The sequence below is a fragment of the Poeciliopsis prolifica genome, unplaced genomic scaffold (genome assembly GCF_027474105.1).
Source record: "Poeciliopsis prolifica strain line A6 unplaced genomic scaffold, Auburn_PproV2 SCAFFOLD043, whole genome shotgun sequence".
In the NCBI taxonomy this organism is placed as follows: Eukaryota; Metazoa; Chordata; class Actinopteri; order Cyprinodontiformes; family Poeciliidae; genus Poeciliopsis; species Poeciliopsis prolifica.
The window spans coordinates 3,487,501-3,503,073 of record NW_026562418.1 but is presented as its reverse complement, the minus strand read 5'-3'; the positions used below and the strand labels follow the sequence as shown (position 1 = coordinate 3,503,073).

The 15,573-nt window shown below is 37.5% G+C and overlaps 1 protein-coding gene across 3 annotated transcripts in view; it reads left to right on the top strand.

Annotated features, from left to right (window-relative positions):
• trappc9 (trafficking protein particle complex subunit 9) overlaps positions 1-15,573 on the top strand; it is a 156,453-nt gene that overhangs the window by 52,440 nt on the left and 88,440 nt on the right. For all 3 annotated transcript variants that reach the window (XM_055055945.1, XM_055055944.1, XM_055055947.1), the window contains one exon: positions 7,938-8,056. In XM_055055945.1, the coding sequence (XP_054911920.1) occupies positions 7,938-8,056 (119 nt within the window). The remainder of the gene's footprint in view (positions 1-7,937; positions 8,057-15,573) is intronic.

Sequence of the window (15,573 nt, the reverse complement as noted above, 5' to 3'; positions counted from 1 at the left end):
TTGAGATTACAACATCAAAGGAGTTGATTTTAGTTCAAATCTAATATTTTGATTGCTAATTTGAAATGAGTATTGGCTGTTATGTGCATGTATTATTTAGGAGTTAGTCTGGATTAAATCAGACAAAACTAGATATCTGATCATTAAAATGTGATTAAATCAGGTCATTCTCTAGAACTGCACCGCTCTTGGTGCCAGCATATCAGTAGCTCTTTCTGCTCGTACTTTTGCACTTATAGACGGTCGTTACGATGCATAACCATGGTAGCGGCTTTATTTACAACAGGGAGCAGCTGATTAGCATCTCAAATCTCAAAGCTGGAACGATTCCCCCAAATCCCTTTCTCACTGCACAGCCAGACAGAGGTTTATAAAGGAGCAGCAAAAGCAAATGACGTGGATTAGCAGTGCTTGCCAACAACTGATGGAGTCATTCTGGACATGCTGCTTTGACAAATTGTCTCCGCTTTAATTGAGCTCTTAGCTTAACAGTTATGTATGCCGGTCATACAGCAACAGTGTCTTAAGTCAGACCTTTTCAGATTTCTCCCCACAATGTTTTTACGTTAGCACCTGAAGGCGCCTCGGCAAGAGGCTCAAATGTAAAAAAAACAAAGGAAAGCATAGCAGACACACATCCAATGTGTCCTTAAAAAGTCTTAGATACTTGTATCTAGAATAAAGGCCTTAAAATGTCTTAAACTCATTAAAAATATAAGTTTGCCTTAGATATTCTAATAAAGGGTCTTAAACTTTGTCATGAGAGCATTATTTAATCTCAGATTTTTTTTTTTCATCACAGGACTCGTGGCTACCTGTAACTAGCCACTGACATACTTTTGTTGGCTAGCTAGCATTTTTGCGTCTTTCACAGGTAAATGCACTTACTTGCTTGGTCCTGCAGATACGCTGACATGTGACTGAGCTCAGGGAGCTTTTAGAGGCTGTTTAGCAAACATTTCTGGAAAACATCAGCAGCCTCTAGCTGTTTATTGTTGCGTTTAAAAATTACTGTAGACATCTCAGGACTTAAAAAAGCATGTTGATGACCCATCTCATCTGGCAGTTTTCAGATATTTGTTTTGAAAGAATAGCTCAGAGGTAAGGTCATTTTCTTCATAGAGCACATTTTCAGCAAGGCATTTCAAAGTGATTTCAATAAATTGGACTAAATACTATCAAAGCATTAAAAAACAGAAGAAAAGCAAAAACAAAACAATCTGATAGGACAGAGCTAGAACACGTACTGCTGCACACTGCAGAGGACATTTTTCAACTTTTATTTAAGTTTTAAGAAAAAAAACAAAACAACCTTTAGTCATAAGACAAGCATAATGTCTGAAAGTTTTGATGTCAATAAATCTTTATAGTAGACATCAATAAACCTCGATAGCCTACTTTACTTATTGATTAGTTGGAAACCAATATTTAAAGTTCCCACCATTTGAAGGAATGTGTTGTTTCGTCTCCTGCCAAGGAAGTTAAATTGGTTGCTTTTGAAGCTGCAGCTCTAAATAAAAAGGGATAGTTTTTACAGCACAATGATGTTTTTAACAGCTCTGGTAGGAGACCTTGATAAAGTTCCACAGCCTCAAATGAAACATTTTGAAAACATTATTTTGAGGGGAAGGAAATCAGCATTTTAAAAATCTATTGTGAACAAAGTGTGTAATTGATTGATTGATTTATTTATTTATTTTTGTCAGTATAAATATTTATCAGGCGGAGATGTGGCAGCTAGGTCAAACAATAAGTTATGAATAGAAACGCAGAGAACGGCTGCAATAACAACTTCTGCAGATTACTGAGAGCATGCAGATGAAAATGGAAGACGATGCATATGAATGAATTCCTCGGCTCGGCTCAGGTGGAAGGGTCTCGTCTTTCCTTCAGCTCTGCCTTTCTGTAGTTGAGCAGCCTGAGGGGAAACCAGAGTTTACGTCTTGCACGCCTCCCTGGGCTGCAGTCCTGCTGGTGTGTGTGTGTGTGTGTGTGTGTGTGTGTGTGTGTGTGTGTGTGTGTGTGTGTGTGTGTGTGTGTGTGTGTGCTCGTGTTCGCAGCAGCTTTTCTCTATATGTAATAGAACTGTAAGCTCAGATATCTGGACGGCTGTTCTGGGAGGTTTGGCTCTTGCTATCTGCTGTGCTGCGTTGGAGGCTGTTGTCTTTTTTATTTGCGCACTTCTGAATGTCCACATGGTTTTTGTTCTGAAGTACAGAGCCTCGCGTGAATACTCCTGACCTTTAAACTTTTTCACACTCTGCCATGTTATACCAACAAACCTCAATGCATTTTATTATATATAGACCACTTTCTGTGGTCTATATATATATATATATATATATATATATATATATATATATATATATATATATATATATATATATATAGACCACAGAAAGTGGGACCCACCATTCAAGGAGATGAAATTTTTCAAGCTTTTCAATATTTTTAACAGTTACAACTGAAAAGCTTGCCATATTTGGATGTAGTCACTTTTGCCTATCCATTTTTCACTTCAACTCCAAAGCTTTATAGAGAATATTAGTGAGGAAACAAATACTTTGGATTGAAGGTTTATATATCATCAAACCACATTTTAGTCTTTTTTTAAAATTCTTTTGAAATATTTTGTTGAAATGTAATGCAGAATTTGGGCAAAGTTCAAAGTCGTCCACAAAATACTATTAACATATTAACATGATAAACAGGAATACAAAAACATGTTTTTTTTGTGAACTGTTTTCTAAATAAAGTTTTAAAAAATTACAAGCAAATGAAAGCAAAAATAATTTTACAAGAGGTGAGAAACTAGTTAGCATAAGACTGACATGACTGTCATAAACATGTCATAGCAACAGTCATGAACACGAAGGAGTCTTTATGAATGTTTACAGCTGTTGTCATGAAGTGTCATTATTTACATGAACTGTAAATAATGACCCTATTAACACAAAGTTAAAATTTGCATGAAAAGGCCATGAAAAGTACCAACTTTGCATCAAAAATGTCTTAATTTTCCTATTGACACTCAAAACACGAAGGAATCTGAAACTAAAGTATGGATCTTAACACACCAGTATCAAGGCAAAACTGTTGCTGACTTGGCTTCAGGGTCAAGAGTTTTAAGGAAAACTTTCTGTTGGCAATCATTTAAAATCCCATTTAAAAATAACACCGTTTACTGTTGCGGCTCGATAGAATGTAAGTTAGTATGAAAACCTTTGCAGCCCAGCGCATAAGTTGCATGTTGGTGATTTTGAAGGCGTATGCACATCTGGTTTACGCTGATAATCCCTGGCTGCTGCGCAGTGCTCTCTGGGTTTCAGCAGGCGTGGAGCGGAGAGGCTGGTCCTTCCCAGTTTGTCCCTACACACGGTTTGTCTCTCATTTCTCATCCTGCTTGAAGACCCTACCACACCATAACTCATGATCTGATGGGACTGATGTCATCACTCAGGACTAATGGGCCTTGACTTCCAGCGCGCTTTATTGTGTTAAATGGTGTGAGTGTGGAAGCTAATGACTACACGAGTGAAGAGGGTGTCGCCTGCTGCAGACTGCGTTTGCAGCTCGCATGCAAACGCAGTGGGCAATCAGTAAAAAGCCCACGACTAGTCCTGGAAAAATAATTAAGAGTGTTCTTAACATTTAAGGAACATATCATGGACTAGAGGAACTCTGTCAACCTGGTATGTGTTCGGGAGTTGGACTTGTCTCACCAAACTGCTTGTCAAGGAAGTTTGCGCCTGAAAAATGGAGAAATAAACATCCGGAGCAAAATTGACTCTTGAAAAATACATGCAGAGCTATACTTTCCTCCAGCTACGGCTGTGTGTTTGAGTACACCTTCAGCTGCCTGCAGGAGACTTAAAGGCGGACGAGAGCTGCCTCCCATATACAAAATGGAGTGGAAAAAGACCGCAGACAAGTGTGCCAGTGGCCATTCTCACAAGACTGCCAGCTAGCGCAGTCCTGTGAGAGAAAATATCTGCTCCATTTCATTTTTCAGTGTTCTGTCAAATCAGAGTGCCTGAAGGGTCAAAGGAAAGTCATGGAAAGAGGGGGCGGAGGGAAAATTGACCCTGAAGGCATTACTTGAGCTGTTATCATACAGTGACTCTTGAACAAAACCTTTTTTTTTTATGTTTAGAACTTTGAATAAGAATTCTACTTTTTGGCGTTCTTATGTGTTGGAAATATGATGTCAAGGAGGGTCAGTAGATTTACTATGTCTGTTTCATCAGAGAGATTCACCCATGAGATAGGTCATCTCATTTTCAAAGAGGCCTTATATCAACCGTAGGAGTATAAGGAGCAGAATAAACTCGGTCTGAAGATAAGGTTCTATCGGACTGGCCACATTTACTGTTTTATTCTGGTAAGGATATGTAAATGTAGATGGTGCTTTTCCGTGTATTTATGCTTTGTTGCCCTGATTTTGATGTAACCTAATGAAATTCTGTGTACATGCGGGTAAATTAGCTTTAATATGCAGATAGGGCAGAAAACAGCAAAAAAAAAAAAAAAGATTTTTAGTAATTCACTGCAATTCGGAGCTGTGCTAAAAACCTTACCATTATTTCTAATGAGAAACTCTCAATCTTCGCTGTTATGTTGAAGAGCTGGCAGCAAGGCAGCCTGTGATAGAAATGCTGAGTTCACCCAAATCTCCCTGAGGCCATCAGACACAGAACGAGACAGATACTGATTGGGAGGTGGGTGTGAAGGAGGGAAGTTTGGGGATGGGGGCTGATTGCAAGGCAGTGCCATAGTTAATCACAGCTCCCATTACTCAAAGTCCCTGTGCCACAGGACATGCAGAGTCATGTGTACCTCCTGAAACAGGCTGCCACTCATAAAGGACTTTTTTTTGTCACTCTTATTCCCTTTCTCTGTTTAATCTGCTAGATTATTGTCACACTATTTGCAAGAACTAAATAAAAATGTCCCCCTCCAAGTGTTTTTGTAAATTCATCTGTAAATCTGTCAATAGTCTAAAAGGAAATCACTGGAAGTATTTGTTGGAGGCGTAGAAAGTCCCATTTTTAACTTGTAAGTGGATGAAAAAAACTATGGGGTCATTCAGGTTTACATTGTGACTTCATTGTAATCAGAAAATTTTATATTTTACGTGTATAAATACATACCAATATTAATATAGTTAATAGAAATAAGTTATAGTAATCTGAAAACTGTGTTTTATTTGACCAACACATCCAAATCGAATATAGTATGTTATATTTCGCCATAAGCAGCAATTTAAAATGGATTAAAAATATTAATATGGCTATATTCATATGCACCCATGCCACTAGGCCCGATTCATCAGCCGGCTACCGGTTCAAGAGAGGGTAAACAGGCCATGCGATACCTCCAAGTATATATCTGTTTTGTTAAAGTAAAAGCTAATCTCAGCCATCAAGCTAAACATTTAGCTTGCTATTTTCAGACCAGCTAATTGTTTAGCCAATGGTCCAATGGGAGGTCAGGAGGTGAAGGGCCTCTACAGTTAAGCTTCACATTGAGTAATCATTTGATTTGTACAGTGACCCATTGAAAATCCTCAAGCAAAGTTCTAAAAGACAAAACAAAGTGAAAACAGAGATGAAGTGTAACAACACTGAGTTTTATCTCAGACTGGAGAGGCTTTTAAAGGGGGAGAATAGCTGCAGGCGGAATACTAGTTATTCTGTCAGCATTCTGTGCCAAACAGAATCTTTACCTCCTTCTGTGTTTCAAGGGCATTAAGGTGAGACTGCTGTCTGCTGTTCTCAAACAGTAGACCACTGTGCTTCCGTCAGCTGCCGTTAGCAATTGAAAACCAGATACTTTTTCACTGAATAGAATTAGTTCACATAAGTTTAAACTCTTTGATGCCATAATTCCCATTTAAACTATAACTGTATGAACTGTTTATATGTTTTATTCATCATCTCACACATTCATGCATTCTTAACATGATTGTTTTGTTTTTAAAAAATATATTTAACTACAAGAAGAACTCAAAGCAGAATACTTCCAAGTGAAGATATCTTGCTCTTGTCTCTGAATGAGTTTGCTAAATGTGATTAAGTGGTCAACGCTTTGGAGTCTTTTTTTTAAATCAAAAATTATTATGATGATCGTTTTGCGTTTCACCAAAGTAATAGCACCGACTTCACTTGAAAACACTGTTTTGATACAGGCACCTCTTGTTTTCCCGTTTTTATTTCTGTCAGACATTCTTCAAGCTCAGTCGGTTCTGCAAGTAAAGTTTTCACACAGTTTTCTGCCTTTCAGTTTGTCTGAACAGAGCTGAAGTTGCGTGATCTGCCTCAGTCTGGTAATGTCTGCTGTCCGGCGGGAGGGAAATTGCGCTGACGTCAGAGAGCGATATGATTCCTTTGACGTCAGAGCTTAGGCTGTGGGCTTCACATTTTCAACATTGTTTGAGTGGGTTGAAAGCTGCAGCCCCTGTGGTGGTGCCGAACCCAGCTGCAGATAGTGCAGCTGCTCCTTTGCCTGCACTGCTTCTCTCAAGGTCGGGAATAAAAATGTAGCCATGTGTTGTTTGTGTACGGCACCTCAGATTTTTTTAAAATGTATTTATTTTTTTGAAAAAATAAATACATAATTAATTGCTTTACCAAAGCTAGAGTGAAAATGGTTTCGACATCATCCATAGGGCCTCGTTGGCTTTAGAATAATAGAGGCCAATGTCAATTCTCCAAAGTTTACATATTGATTTCAGTTGATTGTCTAACGCAGGGATGTGAAACTCATTTTCATTTCTGGACCACATCTAGATTGTGAATGTCCGCTAAGGACTGCATGTGGCAGATTGTATTTAAAAAAAATTCTTATTCTAAAATATGTACTGTCAGCTTTATCAAATAGTTTTGTGTTCATATATTTTAAATTGTCATGGCTCTATGTGCTTTTGGATGTGTTAATGGTCTATTTTTTTTGGATTAAAAAAATAAAAGTTACCTTCTGAAGCTTTAATGGACAGTTAATTTGTTCATAAATAACTTCTTAAAAATAAATAATTTGGAACATCTTTTCATATGAATGCGATATGGCATCAGAGTTTCCCCCAGTGTATTATAAGCCTGGCGACCCGCCATGCTTTGCTAGGCCCCCCGCCAGGCTAAGTTGCTTGTTTTTATTTTTAGAAAAATTGATAATTTGGAAAAAAACACTGCTTAATTTTAATTTTTTAGTTTGTTTTTACGTTGTGAACAGTCAGAGCTCAAACGCAAAGATTAAACTCATCAGCTCCTTAAAGACTTGAATTTAAATGTTAACCAATTTAAATCTTTTAATTTATGTATGCTGAAACCATTAAATTAAATTCAGGAGCATTGATAAGCTCAATAAACAAATGCTACATTTATATATCTGTGGCCTGTATTAAAATATTTATGGGGATCCTGAAGCCCTGGGGGCCTTATGAAGCCACTGACTAAATTTGGATTAAACAGAAGTGCAAATAATTGATATTCATGTTAATTGTATTTTTTTTTACATCAAGATTATGTAAAGAAAATCTAAGATCGTACTTAATCTGTTGTTAAAGATGCACATACATATTTATTTTTAGGAGGTTAATACTAATAGTTTGATTCGTGTCTGAGAAACAGGTAGACATCTACAACTTCCTGTTGGATCCAAAGCAAACACTGTGGAATGGATTTCTTCTGCAGTATGGAGTTGATCATGATAAAGGAGAAAAAGAAATAACGCTTTTGAGAGAAAAAATGGATAGCCGAAAGTGACTACATTCAATAAATAATGAAAGTCATTCATCATAAAAAGCTCCTATGAAAGCATCATAGACAGCTGATAATATACCTGTGGGAACACCTGCCGGGTGGTGAATAATGATAATCTTTATCTTTATGCCGTTTTTTTTTTTTTTGTCTCTTCCTCTGTGGTTTGTGTTGTACGTTCAGATGGGATCAGCGTGACAGGTTTGCCGATCACCAGTCCACTCCGACAAGTCCTGAAGCCCAGGGTCGAGACCAAGGCGGTGAGCAGCGAGTCCGGCAAGGCCGAGTACAGCCACGTTAAGGTAGGCAGGAAACAACATTACATGCACACTGCATTGTTGGCTTCCATTTCCTGGAGAGCTGCAAAGTCTAATCCTGTTGCAGTTCTTTCTATTTTGGCAAATGATGAATATCTCGGCTTAGAGTTTTCCAGAGAACCTTTTGTGCCTCCCTGTAGAAAGGGCAATGGGCTCATTTTGATGGTATTTTCAATTTGCTCCAAGGAGCATTCTGTTCCTTCAGTCAGAGCTTTGTGATCAGGGTGTCTGCACATCCTTAAAAAGTCTTAAATTCATGTATCTAAATTCATGTTTGCGTCTATCATGGGTAAGTGCAAATTTACCGGCAGGTGGCTAGGTGAAATTTGTATGTCGTATTCAGATCTTAATTTCCATTCATAGAGGCCTTTAAATGGCCTTAGATTCGAGTTGGTGAAACTTGCGGAAGCATGGAGGCAAAATAGAACTGTGTTTCGCTACATGAAGCAGATCCGAAGGGTTGGAAGATGCCTCATCATGTAGCACCCAAATGCCAAACACCTGCAGTGATGAAGCCTGCATTGTTTTACCTTTCAAAGCCGGAGGGAGCCTTTTATTTCCACTGTGGATCATCATGAGAGAAAACAGAAGTAAGGTTTTCTGTTAAGATGTGCTGTCAAACAGCGTCTTACTTTTCTGGACAGTTTGACAGAATGATGACTAATAGATGAGAAAAAGACTGTAGGATGTTGTTCGTTCAAGGTCAAAATCCCCCGTAGAAACTGAAAAATTTCAACTAAGAACAGATTTATAACTTTTGAAATCTTGAACATTTTTCCAAAAGTCATTTTGATTGATAATAAACATCTCTGATAAATGCGATTTCTAGTCTGTTAGACTTCTTTGAAAGTTATGTATCCTCATCTAATATAGATATGAGGCAAGAGTAATTACAGGTAAATAATATTTTTTTAATCATTTAATTCAGTTATTAAATTTAAGTGGTAAAAGTCAAATTATGTTGATCAATTACATACAGACTGGTATATTTCAGGAGTTCATATTTATTTATATTGATGAATAAGGCTCAAAGCTAATGGAGCGACATTTCGTATTTGCAAAAATTCTAACATAATGTAAGACAAGTTAGTTGTTGTTTTATTGCCATTTTCACCATGATTGTGAAGACTGTGGACTTGGCAGAATGATGCTGATCAGCTGGATGGATGAAAAGCAGCCCGACATGCCCAACATTACTCCCCTTTGCTACTACTTTTTATGTTTTTACACAATTCAAACTGAAACTCACCTCGTTCTTAATCTTTCATCTTCTTGGAAAATTGTGTTTTGTCAAGTGATTGCGACTCGTCAACGTGACGCATAAAAAGCCTTGCTGGGAATCAACTATCCTAACAGTTGACTGTTTGGTGCAACCTTTATTTTGAGGCCAGTTTGACTCCATGCTGATGGCTCAACTCAACCTGATTGATGTCTTTACATTTTGCTTCAATATATCCACATACTGTCATGTTCTTCTCTCATTATGTCTTCTAGTTAAAAAGGAACATCAGTTTCCTTCTTAACTCCCAGAGCCTTAACATGATTCTGCCACCCCATACTTTTACAGATGGGATGATTTCCTTTTACTTTCCCATCATGTCAAACCATGGAATATCTCAGGTAACGTGTCAGAGGTTTCCAAATCCATATACCATCTGAGCTTTCCTTCATTTTTTTTCCCAAAGAGATCTTAACCATTTTGTATGTAAACGTCTGATTTTAAAGGCATTAATAAATATGTACTTCTTAGCAAAAAGAAGTATTTTTTGTGATTCCACCTGAACTAAAACAAAAGACGTTAGGTCTGATTTAACTTGGTGCGACTTTTTATTTTGTCCATGTAAACTTCTGGCTTCACATATGTGAATACAGAGGATACCCAAAAAGATTTGTTCATTAATAAAGCTTGCTGTGAAGTAAGTAGAAAATAGTTCATTATGTTGTGATATTAAGTTCACAAACAGTTTGCCAGTGTTCATAGAACCAACTTCATGAGAAACAAACTCACAGAAATGCAAATGAATGCATCTCACTTCGCATTAGACGCAACAAAGCCACATTTAATTACTCAGGTTAAGACCACCAATCCAGTTTGTTGGACCACTCCAGTTGTTTCTCAGAAATGCAATACAGCTTTTGTAAACGGTGCCAATTCATAACTAAAATCATCTGCAGGCTGCTTCCAGAGAAAATGTCCAAGTCACTTTTAATGAAGGTAAAACAGAAAGAGACATTTTCTTTTGGCTAGACTTTCCAATCTTTTTCCTTCATTTTTTGGCCAAGCTAATTCACATTGACTTTTAATCTCTTCACTGTTTTGATAACACCGGCTCACAGGCAATTATTTAATATCCTCAGATTCATAATTTCTCATCTCCAAACATCTCTAAACACTATTTGAAACTATTACATTCTTTCTCCCCCCACCTTCATTTGAGCAAACGTTTTATTTTTATGCACAGTTTTGGGGGGGAAATAAAATAGTTTCTTTGCCAGATGGTTGAATCAATTTTTGTTTCACTGCAGCAAAAATAAAATTGAATTTTTTTTAGTAAAGTAAAAGGAACTTATATGTGGTTTTTGACTGAAAAACAGAATATCGCTTTAGGCATTTGCCGTTTATATTCAATTCAGTAAAAAAAACAACAACAACAAAAACAAAGGGAAATCAAAAACGTTAATTATTTTGATTATTGATTATTTAATGATTGATTGTAAACTATAACATTAAGGCCCTAGTGTTTCAAATGTTTTCACTCTTGTTTGGAAAAGAAAAGTCAGCAATAAATGTAAAATGCAATGCATGCTATGTATTGTAAATGACATTCCAGGCTTTAAGTGTTTGTCCTGGTCTTTTTCTCAAGATGGACTTAATTGTGCTCTGGGGTCAATTGTAATTTGACATCAGCCTGCAATGTACTTTATAATGCAGTAAATTCATTTCTCCCCTGTGGATGTATTGCATAACCTCCTTGGCATCCACTACCTATGCTGTGAAAAAAGTAGCCCTTGTTAGAGGCGAGCCAGGCATTTTAATGAGTTCTTAAGCTTACTAGAGGCAGCGTTTGACTGGCAGCGGGGTTTTTCAGAGCAGAGTGCAGCGTTGCAGCCTCGGCTAGAACCAAGCTAATTCCGTAAAGACTCTCAAATCTACCCGAAAGCTGCTTGTAAGAACACGAGCACCTTCTCTTTTAATGTTGTTTTTTGTTGTGGAAAGAGTTTTCGTTTTGTTGTACTGTAGTAAGTATTCTGGGTTCAAATGGGTTCACTTCAGCCTACTGGACTAGTTTTGGCATTTGCTGGACAGAAAGCCACAACACTTACATAATGTGAAGAAATGTCTTCAAAATAAAGGAGAAGCTACTGGTGTACTAATGATTTGTGCTTCCTTGTTGGAGTTTTTTAGCGTAGTGTGCCTTGCTACATCTATCTGTCGGCGCTACATATAGAAACTGCTGGAATATCTGTTGAGGTGAAGTTACTGTTACTTTTACGTCTCCACATCGTTGCCAATGACTTGGTGTGGGCATTTATCATTTATCATGATACATTTCTTCTCATAAGAAATCTGATTTTCCTTTGTCATGATAAATCCCAATTAATGATTTAAAATGACTTCTTTTGGGAATTGGTTAGTTTTACTGTCTTATCCAATGTTTGTCCAGCAAGAGTCTTAATGAGTATCATAATGAATTTGAAAACATGATTAAATGCAGTTACTGTTTACAGATTAGTGATACAAATGGCACTTAACGTCATTGGTGTTCTAAAGAAGAGCCTTTCAAATGGTAATGATTTTCAAGAGCAGTATTTTTTGTTGGGCTACGATTGCTGTAGCAGCCGTAAGGTTACCTGAAAAGGAAGTACTGTCACTTTTATTGTTATCACAATAGTACTGCAAAATATTGTAATAAAAGTTTTAAGTCCACCCCTACAAAGGAGATGAATAAAAATAATTAGGATTTATGCAAGCGTCTCTGCTGCGCCTTGCTGCACACTTCACCGACGGAGCGGAAGTGAAGAACTTCTGACATATCAAGGTCATGAATCTCCAAAAATAAATACTCAACTAAAGATGCTCAAAAAATTGAGTTAAGCATACTATTCAAGTACATGCAATCTATTGCTGTTGATTATGTTGCATTTCTTTGACTAATTTATACTCCAGAGGGACCGAAAATATGGTACAAGTGTACTATACCATAGAGGATAGTACAAGTATCTAAAGATATCTGTTTTTTGTAGATATCTTGTTCTAATTTTTTTAATCTTGTAGATTCTAACTTTGATTTTAACTTAATTTCCAGTTGCTTCATCACTTGCAAAAACAACTGGTCAAACAAGTGATCCCAACCCTGCTGTTATATATGGAGTCTAAACAGCAGGGATCAGATTGTTTTTTTGTTGTTGTTTTTTTGCCACTTAAACTTAACTAAAAAAAATCCCAACATGTTTTATTCTATGACCAATTTTTCCCATATTTATCAAATGTAATTATGTGTTTATTGCTGGCCTTTCCTTGTAAAGCACCGTTGGAGTTTATCAGTACATATAATCAATTAAGAGTGATCTGCAATTAGCACAGGAGGAAGCAACATGTTTATGTCCCTGACCTTTCATCGCCTGCTCCTCAGTTCTCCCACAAGCTCAGCGTACCAGTGGGCTTTAGAAATGCGGATGCTGTCGGAACGGGATGGATTTGCCTCAGGTGAAAGGAGTCTGGCTGTACCGATTTGTTAGGTTTTCCAGTTGAATTCAACATTTTTCAGTTGCCCGAGTCCTAGGAGACATCCATAGCTTACTTCATCAACTTTTCTTTTTTTTTTTTTTACCTCTTCACCAAAGCTGTATGTCACTTTCCATTCCAATGTTCTCGAACCTCAGTTCGAGAACATTTGGGCCCCTGGGCCTTTGGGGGGTATACTGGGGATGTAGTAGCTTTATTGCTGACATCGTCTTAATCTTTAATACCTCTCATTGTGGTATCATAGCAGAGTTTCCATTGACCTTACAGCTATGCAAAATGGAATTCCAAAATAAATTTGCCAAATTTTAAAAAAACTCACAGTTTTTGATTAAGTTTTTTGAGACAATGAGGTGGTTTTTCAGCTGTTTCGAAGTTAGCATATTTTGCTAAACACTTTTTATCACACGGGTCACACGATGAACAGCTGGATATTATAATGGCGGAAAAGTCAAGGTTGATGACAGGAAGAAATACGAGGATGGTGGAGCAGCATGTTTTTTAAACATGTTTTTTAAAAAAATCAAATATTAAACTTATTTATATATTAATTTAATTACTGAATTAATTATACAATCTCACTATAATTGTGAGATTGCGTTTTTCTCTACCTTGGCTGAATATTGACAAAGCTTTGCTCACATTTGTGACGTAAATGCAGCTGGTGAGTCTTGTGGGTATTTGGAACCTCCAAATCTATCATCCTAGGATTTGTGCGACTGAGAGTGAAAGTAACCATAATCCCAGCATTGTAATTTCCCTCCTCACACAGTAAAGACGGTCAGTTTTCAGTCTGACTCATTCACTTATCCCACTGTGGACGGCATATCTTCACCAGACACCGACTTTTGTTTGGGCGAGTTTCAGCGGAACCCATTATATGGAACAGGAGGGCTTATTAAAACACTCCCAGTGATTATCTTTAAAACACCCGGGTGCTGTAAAGCTGCGTCTAGTTCAGTTTTACCTTCCCCTTTGTAAGCCCTCAGTTTTACACAGTGGAGATCGCTGTCAGAATGTGGAAGCACACGTTCCTCTGAGGTAAACAGATTGAGAGAGACGAGGCTTTTACAGGCCTTTCCCCTGGTACCAGCTCTTAGAATGGACCATTCTCTGCCTGACCAGCGAAACCCAAAACATAAACATAAAATACTCTCCTCAGCTCCTGAACTCATTCTCAGTCACAAAATGTTATGTTTTTTATTGGGCTGTAATGTGACAACAGAGCACAACAAAGTTTGTGAAGTGGGATGCAATTACTACTTGTTTTCAACAGATTTCTTATCCCGGAGCGTTTATTTGTATTAAACGGATCCAGTCATCGGTTAAACCGTAATCTTTTTGTTTGATCCAGACACTCGTTTACACGACACCAGTTTCCACTGCTTTCACACCCCGCACAGGTGTGAAAGCGCACAGGTGCAGAATGCACCGATACCAAAACCAGTCAGGCAAGGTATAGTGCTTTGTTGTGCAACTTAATCTGTGCAGTTCAACACAATTTCTGATGAGTAATATATGTTCCACAGGAGCACATTTGGAAACTGAGACAGGTTACTGTTCAGAATGACGTTGAAAGCTCCGGGTAAAAAGAACATGCCCATCAGATGACATGTCAAAATCACAGCGCCTTACAGTGGCCTGGCATGACCACAACAACTGTCCTTACGTACCTCGGCGGTTCGGTCTAAACAGTAAAACTTTTCTTCGATTAACATCTGAAAATACTGCCAGTTTCCAGGCAACAGTCTCATATTAACATAGCCTGAGTCAAACAGGGATATGTTTACTTCTTTTCATTTGGGGAAAAAAGTATTTTTTAAGTTGAAATGAATAGGTCCTATGGAATCTTGTTTTACTAACATATTTGAGCAAATTTGTTCTGAATTGTTTGATATATTTTACTACCAAAATATTCAAGTAAAAAGAAGAAAGAAACTGAACAAAAGAGCTTTTGAAATTTCTTTTGAATGTAATTAAGAAAAATAAATAAATAAATAAATAAAAAATCTGGTTTCTGATGCAGAATAAATGACCAAAGTCACATATTTATTCCCACTTAGAATCAAGAGAAAAGCAGCATTTTACAGAGCGTTTTTAGAACTCACACATTTAATTTATGCCAATGTCTTGGCCGTTGAAGCAAGGTCACCCGCGGGGCAAACCACAGCATGCTGAAAGAAGTCTCCAAGCCTTTTAGGGTTTTCACAGTTAAAACTGACATTTTTTGTTTACACAGTATGTCTTGTTTAATGAGTTAAAAAGTGTTACTTTTTTTTGCCTATGGGCAAATTGCGTTCTTTTCCTAAGATAATCAAATAGATTATACTTCAATGTGTGCACATTTGAAGACTGAATATCTTTATTCATGACTTAAAAAAAAAAAAAAAGAAGGATGAGATAAAAACAGTAAGTTCTCACTTTAGAAGAAAAATAAAAATACCAAAAAGCAAATTTGGAACAATAAATCCTCCGATTGTGTCCAGAGAGGGAGGACTGTCAATAGAAGCTGCTCACACATAGAGCACAAGCAGGCAGAGTGTTGAGAGAGTGTAGTTGGAGGGGAGAGAGAGAGGAAGGGAGAGCAGAGCTTCTTGAGGCCTAATCAAATCCAGTGGAGACAGAGGCAGAATCGGCTGCCTGCCTTGTTGCTATTTTTAGCCTCAGTCCTGCCGGTGGCACTTCAGGTCTCTTCACACATGCACATCCAGACTCGTGGTGCAGATATTTATAACTGCCACAGCTGTGGGCACAGAGT